Source organism: Penaeus vannamei, chromosome 9 (genome assembly GCF_042767895.1).
Source record: "Penaeus vannamei isolate JL-2024 chromosome 9, ASM4276789v1, whole genome shotgun sequence".
NCBI lineage: Eukaryota > Metazoa > Arthropoda > Malacostraca > Decapoda > Penaeidae > Penaeus > Penaeus vannamei.
The window spans coordinates 43,751,092-43,766,091 of record NC_091557.1 but is presented as its reverse complement, the minus strand read 5'-3'; the positions used below and the strand labels follow the sequence as shown (position 1 = coordinate 43,766,091).

Genomic DNA, 15,000 nt, shown 5'->3' with positions numbered 1-15,000 from the left:
GAAAGAGAAAACTTTCTGGCCGAATCGTCCACAAAACGAAATCGATTCATTATATAGTTCAGAACCTCACGGCACTTGTTTGCTGGAATAGTTGTGGGTCAATAACGATATATAGTCTTTTATACACTATCTGATTTCTTGTAGGAAACAATACTAATATGAATGGGTAATAATAGTACTTTCTGTTGCACTGAATACATGTGCTAACAAAAGATTTTCTGTTACCAAATACACGATTGGTAACTGCATATGTAAAGCCAAGTTTTGCAAAATATAAGTAAGCTTACGTCGCATGGATTATGAAATCTGTATCGCTATCACATTTTATCACACATATTAGGTACTAATTCTCCCTAAGCCCAGAAGTATTAAGGGTTCAGTAAAATGTCAAAAAAATTAATGCTACACATCAAGTTTAATACAGTCCTGTCTCGAAAGAAGTTTTCCATCTTTTGGTAAATTACACATTTTGACGGCAGGGTATTAAAAGATTTCCTGAAAGCTCTTGAAACTTCATTCCTGTTTATGACGGAACTTTATTAGATTATCTTAGTTTGGTTTCGTATCCAAATCAAGCATTTTCAAACTGCCCCCAAAAGAAGCATGCTAACCTTTCTTCTTCGCCAATTCGCTGTCATCCGTACCAACAGCTTTCAATGTGTTTTTATTCTCATTTTCTTTACGATTACTACAGTCACCTGTTACGAATGGAAATGAATTATCACATCATGCGTTTCTGCTTTAAAAGTTCCAATCGTATTATTATCATTTTCCTTATTCTAACGTCGGACCATACACTGTCTCCTTACAGATTCTATTTGGATTCTTGGTGTGGCTGCACCCTTATACTTTCATTTAGATCTAGTATCTGTATAAGTATAAGATAAATAAAGAATGTAGTCGATAATACAAATTACATGGGAAGTACAGGAATCTTTTATACTAGTAAAACAGCGGGAACGCAGGGATGCACTGTGTAATACTAACCTAAACATGTATCGAAATAAAGTGTATATTGTGTACACATAAGTGAACTGAAATCCGTTACGTAGTCACTCGCCAATAGGGTAAATAAAGCTGTTTTATACGGGGAATGAATTTATCAGGGTAAGCGAGGGTAGAATTATACATGTAGAGTAAATAACGTAATTTTATGATATGCATATTCTTTCTATACTAATTCACACACAAACACATACACACTAAATGTTTGACATCGTTACCCCCCCCCCCCCTAATAGTGGATAAGCATCTCTACCTCATTACTTTAGTAAATGTGTAAATTCTTGATCTTTTAACTTTAAATGTAAATTACTGATTTTCCTCAAGAAATGAAAACTCAAAGACATTATTCCCTGGACAATGTTTCCTCAACATTGCTCTTCTTAGGATAAATTCGACTTAAAAAGCACAATGTATAAGTTAGCTCTTAGCAATCTAAAGAAAACTACTTATATATTTTTTCTTATATATATCATATTGCTTTCTTTTGACAGATGGACCATTGGGACAGTGTACCGTGCCAATGTCCTGAACAACAAGGCAACATAAAAGAGGTACTCAGTATAAAGATTTATATACCATTGTTAACCTTAAGATGTTCATGTTGGAAATGCTATTAGCAAAATATTGTGCATAGTGATGACGATACTGGTAGTGATCATGATATTAAGGATGATAATGATAGTAATAGTCGTAGTTACGATGATAATAATGATAATGGGAGCAATAGTGATAATATTGATATTATTGATAATATTAATGATAGTATCATTGTTATTACTATTGAAAGTAAGTGATGATGATAACAGAAAATGATAATGATAGAAAAATAATGATCATGATAATTAGAATTGTAATAGCAATAATACAATACTGATAATAGTAATGGTAGTAATTATTATATTAGTAATAATGATAATAGTAATGATAATGATAATATTAATCATCATCATAACAATAATGATAATAGTTTTGAAGATGATAATGATGATGATAATGATAATAACTAGAAGCACTTAGAGAGCTCATATCTCAGGCCAAGGCAATAAGATCACTGATGCAATCATATTCACACTTAAAGAATTACATGCAAATCACCCTTCTCAAATAATCCATATCTTGAATTCTAAAAGACGAGTGGCGCTGAAACTTGGTATTTAAAGGTGTTTTAAGATGTTAAGTTCAGTAAAGCAAAAATTTGAATTGACTGACAAACGGTATCATCACCATTTTGAATTCCGTTTTGACCGCCAACACTAAAACATTAAAAAAAAAAATTGTTTCGTAATTATCAAAACATTCCTCTTTCGACAAGCATTCCCCATGACGTTGTTTACACATTCTACATATTCTACCTGCGCCAAAGCATCATTATTCACGCAATAAACACGGATGTTGTGTTAGCTATCGTAATAACAGAGAAAATGGACGTTTGTGCAATGTGGTTGACATTTGGACATGGAAAGAATTTTAGCCACGTTGTTGCTCACTCTGCACGCTGTTTCCAGATGCGATAATGTCTCCGCAATAAATGGGATTAGCAAAAAGGGACGTGTGGAATTCTGCTATATCTGGGATTAGCAAAAAGGGACGTGTGGAATTCTGCTATATCTGGGATTAGCAAAAAGGGACGTATGGAATTCTGCCATATCTGGGATTAGCAAAAAGGGACGTATAGAATTCTGCTATATCTGGGATTAGCAAAAAGGGACGTATGGAATTCTGCCATATCTGGGATTAGCAAAAAGGGACGTATGTAATATTGCTATATCTGGGATTAGCAAAAAGGGACGTATGGAATTCTGCCATATCTGGGATTAGCAAAAAGGGACGTATAGAATTCTGCTATATCTGGGATTAGCAAAAAGGGACGTCTGGAATTCTGCCATATCTGGGATTAGCAAAAAGGGACGTATGGAATTCTGCTTTATCTGGGATTAGCAAAAAGGGACGTATGGAATTCTGCTATATCTGGGATTAGCAAAAAGGGACGTATGGAATTCTGCCATATCTGGGATTAGCAAAAAGGGACGTGTGGAATTCTGCCATATCTGGGATTAGCAAAAAGGGACGTGTGGAATTCTGCCATATCTGGGATTAGCAAAAAGGGACGTATGGAATTCTGCTATATCTGGGATTAGCAAAAAGGGACGTATGGACTTCTGCTATATCTGGGATTAGCAAAGAGGGACGTATGGAATTCTGCCATATCTGGGATTAGCAAAAGGGGACGTATTGAATTCTGCCATATCTGGGATTAGCAAAAAGGGACGTGTGGAATTCTGCTCTATCTGGGATTAGCAAAAAGGGACGGATGGAATTCTGCCATATCTGGGATTAGCAAAAAGGGACGTATGTAATATTGCTATATCTGGGATTAGCAAAAAGGGACGGATGGAATTCTGCTATATCTGGGATTAGCAAAAAGGGACGTATGGAATTCTGCCATATATGGGATTAGCAAAAAGGGACGTATTGAATTCTGCTCTATCTGGGATTAGCAAAAAGGGACGTCTGGAATTCTGCCATATCTGGGATTAGCAAAAAGGGACGGATGGAATTCTGCCATATCTGGGATTAGCGAAAAGGGACGTATGGAATTCTGCTATATCTGGGATTAGCAAAAAGGGACGTATGGAATTCTGCTATATCTGGGATTAGCAAAAAGGGACGTGTGGAATTCTGCTATATCTGGGATTAGCAAAAAGGGACGTATGGAATTCTGCTATATCTGGGATTAGCAAAAAGGGACGTGTGGAATTCTGCTATATCTGGGATTAGCAAAAAGGGACGGATGGAATTCTGCTATATCTGGGATTAGCAAAAAGGGACGTGTGGAATTCTGCTACATCTGGGATTAGCAAAAAGTGAAGTATGGAATTCTGCTACATCTGGGATTAGCAAAAAGGGACGTGTGGAATTCTGCTATATCTGGGATTAGCAAAAAGGGACGTGTGGAATTCTGCTATATCTGGGATTAGCAAAAAGGGACGGATGGAATTCTGCTACATCTGGGATTAGCAAAAAGTGAAGTATGGAATTCTGCTACATCTGGGATTAGCAAAAAGGGACGTGTGGAATTCTGCTATATCTGGGATTAGCAAAAAGGGACGTGTGGAATTCTGCTATATCTGGGATTAGCAAAAAGGGACGTGTGGAATTCTGCTACATCTGGGATTAGCAAAAAGGGACGTATGGAATTCTGCTATATCTGGGATTAGCAAAAAGGGACGTGTGGAATTCTGCTATATCTGGGATTAGCAAAAAGGGACGTGTGGAATTCTGCTATATCTGGGATTAGCAAAAAGTGAAGTATGGAATTCTGCTACATCTGGGATTAGCAAAAAGGGACGTATGGAATTCTGCTATATCTGGGATTAGCAAAAAGGGACGTATGGAATTCTGCTATATCTGGGATTAGCAAAAAGGGACGTATGGAATTCTGCCATATCTGGGATTAGCAAAAAGGGACGTATGGAATTCTGCTATATCTGGGATTAGCAAAAAGGGACGTATGGAATTCTGCTATATCTGGGATTAGCAAAAAGGGACGTATGGAATTCTGCTATATCTGGGATTAGCAAAAAGGGACGCGTGGAATTCTGCTCTATCTGGGATTAGCAAAAAGGGACGTATGGAATTCTGCTATATCTGGGATTAGCAAAAAGGGACGTATGGAATTCTGCTATATCTGGGATTAGCAAAAAGGGACGTATGTAATATTGCTATATCTGGGACTAGCAAAAAGGGATGTATGGAATTCTGCCATATCTGGGATTAGCAAAAAGGGACGCGTGGAATTCTGCTCTATCTGGGATTAGCAAAAAGGGACGTATGGAATTCTGCTATATCTGGGATTAGCAAAAAGGGACGTATGGAATTCTGCTATATCTGGGATTAGCAAAAAGGGACGTATGTAATATTGCTATATCTGGGACTAGCAAAAAGGGATGTATGGAATTCTGCCATATCTGGGATTAGCAAAAAGGCTGCATGGGATATATGGAATTCCATCCTAAACTTGGGAGAGCTCTTTCATCCTCTCAACATACACCGGCGGAAGTAACAAGTGATGGATCCAGAATTTGTTGAATGTTTACATCATCACCTCTACTGCCTTGCCTCAAAAAAGGATTTTATGTTCACGGATGTCACCTGTGTACTTTAGAGGGGCTTTTAATTTAATTCTTCAAGGGTGAATATCATTAATGCGTCAGTGACCCTGTAACCTCGACGGAAGCATGCGTTCTCCGAGTGCTTCTAGCTATAATTATCACTACAACCAATGTAAAACTAATCATAATCCATATTTCTATAATACTAAAAAGGATCATACGGAATTTTATAATGTCTCTTTATCAACAGGACTTAGGCACCATCACGCTGATGAACATCAACGAATTAAAGACAACCATAAAAAGCTGTGGAAACATCAATGCACCGATTGACGAAAGCTCCCACACTATGTTGCATATCGCGTGCAAGACCAACAGAATAGACTTGGTGGAGTATTTGCTCTCCTCTCCCGATCTCCACCTCAACTTGGCCGATGGTGATGGCTGGACACCCCTGATGTGGGCAGCAATTAAGGGCTTCACCGACTGCGTTCGTTTGCTTGTTAATACGAAGACACAGGTGATTCGAACTGCGAGTGGGTTTTCTAAGTATGGGTGATGTGATGGGTGTACGCAGAATATTGTGTAGTGTATTGTATGTCTGTCTCTGTCTGTCTGTCTGTCTCTCTCTCCAAATGTGTGTGTGAAAAGTATATATATCTACATACATACATACATAATATATATATATATATATATATATATATATATATATATATATATATATATGTATATATATATATATGTGTGTGTGTGTGTGTGTGTGTGTGTGTGTGTGTGTGTGTGTGTGTGTATGAATTCTTCTGAAAAGGTGGATGAAAGATAGAGGTGGATAGTTAAATACACACACACACACACTGATCAATTGTTTATATATTCAGTGTAGTCCTGTGGTTCTGCGTTCTATAGTGAATTATATAATGCTGCATGTTTTCTTGTTACTGAATCAGTGTTTGGTTCTGGCAAGAAAAAAAAAATACATTACTTCGATTAACCGGTACTAGATGGTGCAGTTACGGAAAGAATTTACAGAGGTCTCCGATTTAACAAGGATTTAATTGATTTAGCTTCCATACCTCTGTCTCTGTCTTGTCTCTCTCTGTCTCTGTCTTTCTCTCTCTCTGTCTGTCTTGTCTCTCTCTCTGTCTGTCTGTCTTGTCTCTCTCTCTACATATATAAAGCATGAAGTATTTCCATGTTTCAAGAAATAATCAGCTATAATGTACTCTCACCTCCATAGGCGTTGCCATTTCGATAAACAAACAATTCTAGGAAATCGGATTTTAAAATTATCCCACTACAAAGTCAACGGTAAGAATCACATGTGAAGAAAATGAAAGGGCAAATGGCTAATGTAGTTTCGAAAAGTAGGCATTAAGTACACTTTGTTACGAACAACCTAAACTTTTTACCTCATTCATAAAAATACTATATACTCCATGTCTACATCGAATTAGTTGCCAGATGTACGAAAGAGGGACCCAGCAAGTGTACAGAAATGTGATTCCGCAGCTGTGTATACAACATAATACAGGTTCTTCATTACAGTGCGCCATTAACCTGAGAACGAAAGACAGGAGTGGGTTCAGCGCATTCCGTCTGGCGTGCAGAGAAGGACACTGGGACACGGCCAATGCCCTTCTGCCCCACCTCCTTCCCCACGATAAATTAGACGACGGCCGCCTCCTCCCTAAGCTGGACGCGGAGTTGGACGGGGACCTCGCTTCACAGACCCTATCTGGCTCACTCCGGAAGCTGAAGGAACTCGGGAGCAACGCGGACGTGGCGGTCCTAAATGGCACGCTCTTCCTAGCCAGTGAGAGACAGCCGGATGTCGTCGTGTTCTTACTCGAGACTTGCGACTTCGACGTCCTCATACTGAACGAGGCTCTGCTGGAGGCCGCTGGGTCGTGTTGGTCGTCCAGTAGCTCCGTGGTGAGGGTTCTGCTGCGAAAAAAGGAATTTGAAGGTGACGTCCTGGGCAGAGCGAAGTCCTTGGCCGAAACGTGTTCCCATGATGACGTTGTGGATCTCCTGGAGCATATGGCGGCTCATGGTGTGCTTCCGGACACTAAGCACGTAAGGAAAATGTGGAGACATTATTATTACTCATAATCATTCCAAGAAATGTCATTCAGAGGAAGAATGTCCGCATAAAAAAAAAAAAAAAAAAAAAAAAAAAAAAAAAAAAAAATATATATATATATATATATATATATATATATATATATATATATATATATATATACATACATATATATATATATATATATATATATATATATTATATATATACATATATATATATATATAATATATATATATATATATAATATATAGATATATATATATATATATATATATATATATATATATATATATATATTATATATATATATATATAAGCATTATCTTCTCTCATAAATATTCAAATACCTTGTCATTTCGAGTACGAAAGACCAAGTAAGAAAAAATATAGGGTATAATCTTTATTTTTAAATATTCAAATAAATGTCATTCGGAGCAAGAAAGAAGTAAGAACACTATGGAACACTGTTTTCACTCATAAACATTCAAATACATTATGTCAACCGAAGTCCCTATAAAATAAATAGTTGAACAGAATAGTAAAGATGGATCTCGGTAACAAGATCCTAAACCGCATTCATGTTGACCAATGTAGAAAGGTATTCATTCTCATTCATATCTCTCAACATCCTCATACAAGTAGTGAAATAATCCTGCTACATCACTACATAACATCTGTATCTCTCGCATGTGACTGACTTAATTTCTCTAAACTGTTGCCTCCTCTTCAGGTTTCTCAGGAGTTCGTCCCGTGTCGATGTCCACAGCCAGAGGAGCTGCAGTACCCGGTAGGAAAATAATAAAATGGGATAATTTTAAGACGAAGGGGTATATGGATAAGGGAGATAAATGCAATAGGAAGGTTTGAGGTTTGAGAATAAGGGAAAATAATACCTAATGAAGGTATGATTAGAGAAATTTGAACATTACGAATTTTACAAAGGTATTCTGCAGATACTTTTTTACCTATTTTTTCATTCTAGTAAGTGGAAAGTGGAAAGAGTTTTTTTTTAAATTTTCCACGTAAGACACTACCAAAATTACATATATAGGCTTATACCAGGCGAATATGATAAATTAAAATCTATCATCCTAATAAGCATGATAAAACTTCACTATAAAATCTATTCTGTTGACATGATCGTAAATTCCAATCACCTTTTTTCAATATTCGTGTTACATATCTCTTCCCAGGACTACAAGCTCAGAAAAAGTGCGAAGCCAGAAGGACCTACGGATTTCCAATGTTTGCTAGACGCTGCTTGCTTTTCTAAGGACATCTCCCAGGTGAAGATGCTGTTGGACTACCGCCACATTCACCTAAACTTCCGGGACCAGCAAGGCTACACGCCCCTTATGGTGGCCGCCAGTGAAGGGTTCAGTGAATGTGTCCATGCTTTGACACTTTCGTCCACGAGGGTAAGTTATTTTACCTCTTAGTCTTAAAGAAATTGTCATCTAGATTACCTGACCTCTACCTTCTCTCTGTTAGCTATCTTGCTTCCTTCATGCTATTCATCTGCACTTCATGACTTACCCTCTCCACATCTTCCAACATTCTCTATCCCATTTCCTTCATGCATCAGCTTCTCAATTATGCATATAATCTTTCTAGTGTGGCCTCAACATCTGTGTGAGGTTAAACAATGGCGAGAACGCGTTTATTCTAGCCTACGAGCAGAAGAACTGGAAGACCATAGACCTCCTCCTCTACAAGTGCGACCGAGAAGCCACCGCCGACAAGCAGCTGATCAAGGTCCTCGCGCAGTCCAACATAGACGAACTTCGATCAAATCTCGGCACTCAGACTTACTCCGCAAATGCTCTGCTTGGCGGGCTCTACTCGGCTCTTTTCTTGCGGAATTCCGAGGCCGTGATGGAACTTCTTCGCTACCAGAGCAGCGACCTCGGCAAACTCTGCATTGTGGCGACCGTCGCAGCCATGGATGGCCAGTGGGACGCGGTGAAGGCGGTGACAGATATACTGGAAAAAAAGAATCTCAGTGAGCATCAGGTATGTATATTGGGTTGGTTCTGAAATAGAATTGAGTAATACTTCTAAATATTTAGTTTTTAACTTTTGGTAACCAGCGATAACAGTAATAAATCAGTGATGAAGTTGATAGTTATGACAATATCCCTTCACAAATATTTAAACAGCAGCACATTGTCAAATGACAACCATCTCTCCCCATAAAAAAAAAGATTTCCCAACTGGAGATCGTGCTCTGGGAAGCCGTCCGTGCCAATGAGGTGGCCATGGTGAGAGTGCTGAGCGACATCCTACGTGTCAATCCTCGCACAGCAGTGACAGGGAGACCCACGACGTCTGAACAAGAGGCCCACACGCGCGGCCACACCGACGTCGTGGCCACCTTCAACAAGAACGCTCCTCCAGCCAAACTCACGGCCGAGGAGGAGCAGATCTACAGGGCAATGGCGGTATAGTACAGAGCAAGGAGGGGTTTTGTGGGCTCATAGATGGTTATGATTTTCATTGACTTATATGTATTTTCTTTCATGAAATACTGGTGGTACACTTTAGGAAAATGAAGATTGATCACTGAGTCTGTGTGGTCAACTAAACATGACACAAATCTCAGCTGTATCTTTACCATTTTTAATGAATGTCAGTCATTATCATTAATATGATCATTATCCCAAAAGCTCCACAAACGACGAGTGAACGATCTCTTCATTGCTGTGTGGGCCGGCCAGACTGGGGACGTGAATAAGATTCTGTCCTCAAGGAGTGACGTAAGCATCTCCCTCCCTGGGTTTGTGCGGGACATCGGGGGCGCCACCTTGCCCCACGTCCTCATCGCGGGCATGCAAGTGTGTACGCAGGATCCTGTCTGGGATAATTATGTGGATGTGGAAAGGTTGATTGAGGCACATGGACTCTACACGAACTCGGTCGATTGCAAAGGTAAGATTGTATAAGAACACTCCCAGAACTTTAGTAGCGAAAGGAGAAGAAACAGATTTAGTTTTCATTCCATTTGTTACAGTGGATATTCTTTCCTATGAAATGTTCGTTTTATTTTGCTTCTAAATCTTCCCTGTGTGCAAGGGATGGCCGGGGTTACCATCCATTGGCCACGCACGGGATTGAACGCAGGTCAGCAAGATTGCTAGACCAACACGCTAACCGCTACACCAGCACAGCATGAATATAGACGCAGGTAATCACAAAAACCTCAATATTCATATCAACATTTCCGCATACACACAGGACGGACTGCCCTACACCTCTTGGCCGAAGGAAATTTCTGGGACAGACGTTATCAAGAGGATACCTCGAGCCAAAAGTCACTTCCTTCAGGATGGGAAGACTCTAGCGACGAGCGGGCCCTGATGGCTGTGAAGGCTGGGGTGGATCCGAGGCTCAGGAACCACCGGGGACAATGCCCGCTGGATATCGCCCAGCGCAAGAAACGAGTGGAGCTTGCAGAGACGCTAAGAAAGGTATGCCTGTGTTTACACTGTCTATCCAAAAGGGTATCAAACTTAATTTTTTTTTTCTTTCTTTAACTCTAGCTTTCTCTACATCCATGGATTGTGAAGGATTATTAACAAGTGTCCTACAAGTTTTCAGTATTCATGTTTGTGAACAGTGAACAGTTTTAGTTCTTACCTGTTTTTCTTTTATATTTGTTTAATAAAGAAAAAAAAAAAAAGTCGGCAGAAGCAGCAGTAAGAAATGAGGCTCACGATGTTTAAAGCTTAAAGAGCCTAGTAGCATAAATGGTTTTAAATATCTGATGATATATAAAGTTGAAAGAAATGGATAAAAATTTATGTAGAGATACAACCATCCATAGAGATAATACCGGAAAAAATTGAGAAGGAAATAATAGACGTAGGAAAAAGTTGTAGTAACCAAAATGGGGAAAGGTAGCCAAAACGACGCAAAGGATCTAAAAAGAAAAAAGAAAGAGAGAGAAAAAAAATACAGATGTAATTAAAGTTCAGGAAAGTACATTCTAAGAAATTTGGCAAACCGCCAAATTCAAGTATTGGAAGAAGCATATGTTGATAGTTTTATTAGAAACCGGTCAAATACATCTCTTGTATTGTGAAGATATTTATCCTCATTCATACCTTTCTACATTTGTCAACATGAATATGGTTCAACATTGCAAATCTGGAAGCAGTAGTACCTATTGCATTAATCTGTGTAATGTGTACAAAGGATAATTAGGAAACAACGAGTTGAAGTACTTTAAGAATCATATCAATCAAGCAATTTGGGTTTAAGTAGGGTGCGTCATGTTTAGCAAATGTTTCTATGATAGTACAAGACAATATTTTTACAACATATCCCTCTACTCGTTCATTCCAGAAATGCGAGGAACTGGGTCCTATGGAGACGCCGGAAGAAAGCGTTCTGTCTGAAAAGTTCGCCAACATGCTGATGGCTGCGAGCATGGGCGACGTGGCACAGACGATGTCTCTTCTTCAGGAGCGAGTGCCACTTGAGCCTCGGGATGGGTATTCCGGACCCCTCCACCTGGCACTCACTCGAGGGCAGCGTGACGTCATGATGCTCTTATTGGCTGGAGGAGCACCGATCACTGCCACCAGTAGTGATGGCCTCACCATTCTCGAGGCTGCACACCGCACTCCCGACTTGCCTGCACTCTTCCCAGCTGTCATTAGGGAGGTAAGTCTTTATTATTATATTATTCATTATAGAAAGTCAGTAAAATATTGACAGCGCTATTCTATCATTACTTTTCTTACATCTGATGAGTTCTTTTCATTTGCTTTCCTTCATGTAAGCTGACTAAACAGACAGGAATAGTGTACAGTCATTTTGTCTCTCTCCTCTTTATATATTCACAAGAGAAGAGAACGATGTACAAAATCTACAACCGTCACTTACACTGCCAGTTCTTGTAAGACAAATTTTGACTTTATGGATGTCACAGCTGACAGGCAACTTTGACTACATGATCTGTGCTGTTGTAAGATGACATTTTAGCCTCCAGTAAATTTCTCAAGTATTGTAGTGGTTGGTTTTGTCTTCTTTTAGACTTTTCTAAACTTTTTAATAGTATTTCCTGATCTATTCATTCTCAGTTTCATGTATGGAGGAATGAATGCGGATTGTTATATAGTAAAGTCAAAATAGTTTTCAAATTTTTTTGGTAGAACTGGAAAATATATTATGATTTTTTAGAGTTCAGATTAAATATAAGGAAATAACCTAATACATCTGTATAAGCTTATGAGATGCTGTAAGCGACAATGTGCAATGATATACAGGACATTTGTATGGCAGCACCCAAACTTTTATTTGTCTTTATCTGTAATAAGAAGTAAGCCCATATTAGTGCAGATCTTTTCATCTATGAATCAGTGTATTGTTCAAATTCAAGGAATTACTGTAATATTTCTGTTTATGAAAACTCATTCAAGGTGTGTGTTTTGGATGATATCTAGAAATCTCTGCAATTCAAATTTAAAAAATCAATCAAAAATTTCCCAACAGGAGTATGTACGAGGTATACATGAAGAATGGATCAGTATCAAAGGTGACAGCGAGGAAGAGCAACTTCTGAAAACAGGTCTCCTTGAACTGCTGAAAGACGTGCAGAGAATTGGACACAGGACGTCTTGGCCAAAGGAATATAATCTTGAGGATAACTGGAGGATGCTGACTGCAGCTGCGCGCCTTGGCTTGCCCTTGGCTAGTCATTTCCTCGTCCAGGGAGGTGCTAGAACTAATTTAATTCCTAGCGATAGAAATCATCCTCTGGCTGCTGCCTGTGAATCTTCCGAGCAACATATGATAATCACCTTGTGCAGAGACTTACGGATCATGCCATATCATGTACCTAGAGTAAGTGAAGATGACCTTCCTCATGGCCTTCTCACGCACCTTCTGAAAAGGGAAGAGGATGTTCTCTACGAACTGATGCTCAAAGAAAGAAGACGAGAATCAGTGGTCCAGGAATTTCTAGACTACTTATCAGATCTCCAAACTCCGAAACGAGTGGGTCATCCTTCTGAGTCTGCGATGTGTCTAATAGGAGAACTAGGAATGGTTCACACACTTCATGCCATAAGGAAACGGGTTGAAGTGAACTTGGAAATGGAACTCGAACCTGGTTCAAAGTCTCAGTTGATACATATAGCAGCTCTAAGAGGCCATAAACCTCTTTTGGAATATTTGGTTCGCTGTGACGTACAGACAGATATAGTTGTGAGTGGTGACATGACGCCTGCACATCTGGCAGCCCTCATGGGTCACTCCGCTTGCCTCAAGTACCTCAGGCATTTCCCAGGTGAATCTGCTCAGTCAGCTGTAGGCATGACACCAGATGATATATTACAAGCACATGATGACTACGTTAAATCGGTGCATCTCAACCTGGTCTCAAATTGGGAGGAAGATATGATCGTGAATGAGAGTCGCGCGGAGGTAAGCACTCGGGTGTTACTGCGCGGCAAGTGTGTAAGGCTCGGTATTACATGCCCTGAAACTCTGCGTCAATGTGCACTAGCCAAGAAGGTCGATTTCAGTGATTCCCATAACTACCGCATGAAGAATACAATAGAAAGGGAAATGAAAAGATTATGTGAAGCAATTGCCCGAGTTGACAGTCGTTACAAAGGACAAATAGTGAATGTAGGATCTGTGGCTGAGAATGTTCGGATGTTACTGCCTGATGAGATGGACTTTAACCTTCAACTAGATTCTTATGATGGATTTAAGGAAGGCAAAGTCACCATCAAAGTTGAACAAAAACCAAAGAGCCGCAACAGACTGGACTGTACTGACGACGAAGTGAAAGTAAGTGTCGAATGTAAAGAAGACCCTGAATTGTTTAGAGGAAGTAATTTCCTGAAATATTTTGAAGAGGCTGTCAGGAAGGCACTGCAAACATTTAGCTTTGAAAGTCCAAACTTGTCTATAATTTATCCAGGAATAGAAATGACGAAAGTAGGCCTTGCAATCTTCGTCGCCTGGAGTGAGAAACAAAATGGGCCTCTAGTGTTGATGCCCAGTGTTGACTTGGTACCAGCTATCTGCGTTCCATGGCCCGAGGGTAATCGTTTCTCTCAGTTACCTGAACATATACAAGAAGTAGCAAAGGACATACCAGTAAGCATCACTTGCTGTGGAGATAATGCATGGAGGTACAGCCTGTCTGAAGTGGAAGCTCGAATTCTTTCCAGCATCACAGACAAGCAAAGAGTTGTTATCCTAGCATGTAAACTCTTGTGTTCTTTGCTCAAGGCAGATTGGTGGTATCCTAAAAAATATAGGAATCATTACCTGGTATGGGATCATGTTTATCTCAAGCTGAATGTCCCTGTTTCGTACATCGTTAAGACTTTGTTCATTAAGGAGCTATCCTCACAGACCAGAGAAGAATGCTGGAATAACGAGAATTTCATGGAACGAGTGATGTCTATATTTCGAGGCATGGTCCTTATCAGCGAAGATAAGGAAGTAATCCGAGCTGATAAGGTACCCTCTTTTCTCCTCCCTAATTTTGAATCGCAAAGGTTTGGAGACGGTGCTCCTACCATCATCAAGTTTCTGGAGGATTTAGCAGCGGGCAAGATCTGCAATGTCGAGCAGGGGAGTTTGCCACAGTTTACTCCAATCTATGCAAAAGAAGAGTTTGAAAATTTTGAGGAATATAATGTCCCTACCGTGGTGGAGCCAGTAGAACAACAATACGTTTGTCCAGAATACAAAAGCACAGATGATTTTAACAAAGTTGAAGCTTCTAGTAGTGAAGACGAGGATTTTGATGTGTATGGATGAAGACTGGCT

The 15,000-nt window shown here is 39.5% G+C and overlaps 1 protein-coding gene across 1 annotated transcript in view; it reads left to right on the top strand.

Moving 5' to 3' along the window:
- Nucleotides 1-15,000, top strand: part of LOC113804735 (uncharacterized) — a 15,717-nt gene that overhangs the window by 479 nt on the left and 238 nt on the right. The window contains exons 2-12 of the mRNA XM_027355627.2: nt 1,497-1,556; nt 5,368-5,637; nt 6,666-7,196; nt 7,937-7,993; nt 8,400-8,624; nt 8,821-9,219; nt 9,411-9,647; nt 9,873-10,134; nt 10,441-10,673; nt 11,551-11,871; nt 12,703-15,000. The exon at nt 12,703-15,000 is cut by the window's right edge and continues 238 nt beyond it. Of these exons, the coding sequence (XP_027211428.2) occupies nt 1,497-1,556; nt 5,368-5,637; nt 6,666-7,196; nt 7,937-7,993; nt 8,400-8,624; nt 8,821-9,219; nt 9,411-9,647; nt 9,873-10,134; nt 10,441-10,673; nt 11,551-11,871; nt 12,703-14,991 (4,884 nt within the window). The 3' untranslated portion in view covers nt 14,992-15,000. The remainder of the gene's footprint in view (nt 1-1,496; nt 1,557-5,367; nt 5,638-6,665; nt 7,197-7,936; nt 7,994-8,399; nt 8,625-8,820; nt 9,220-9,410; nt 9,648-9,872; nt 10,135-10,440; nt 10,674-11,550; nt 11,872-12,702) is intronic.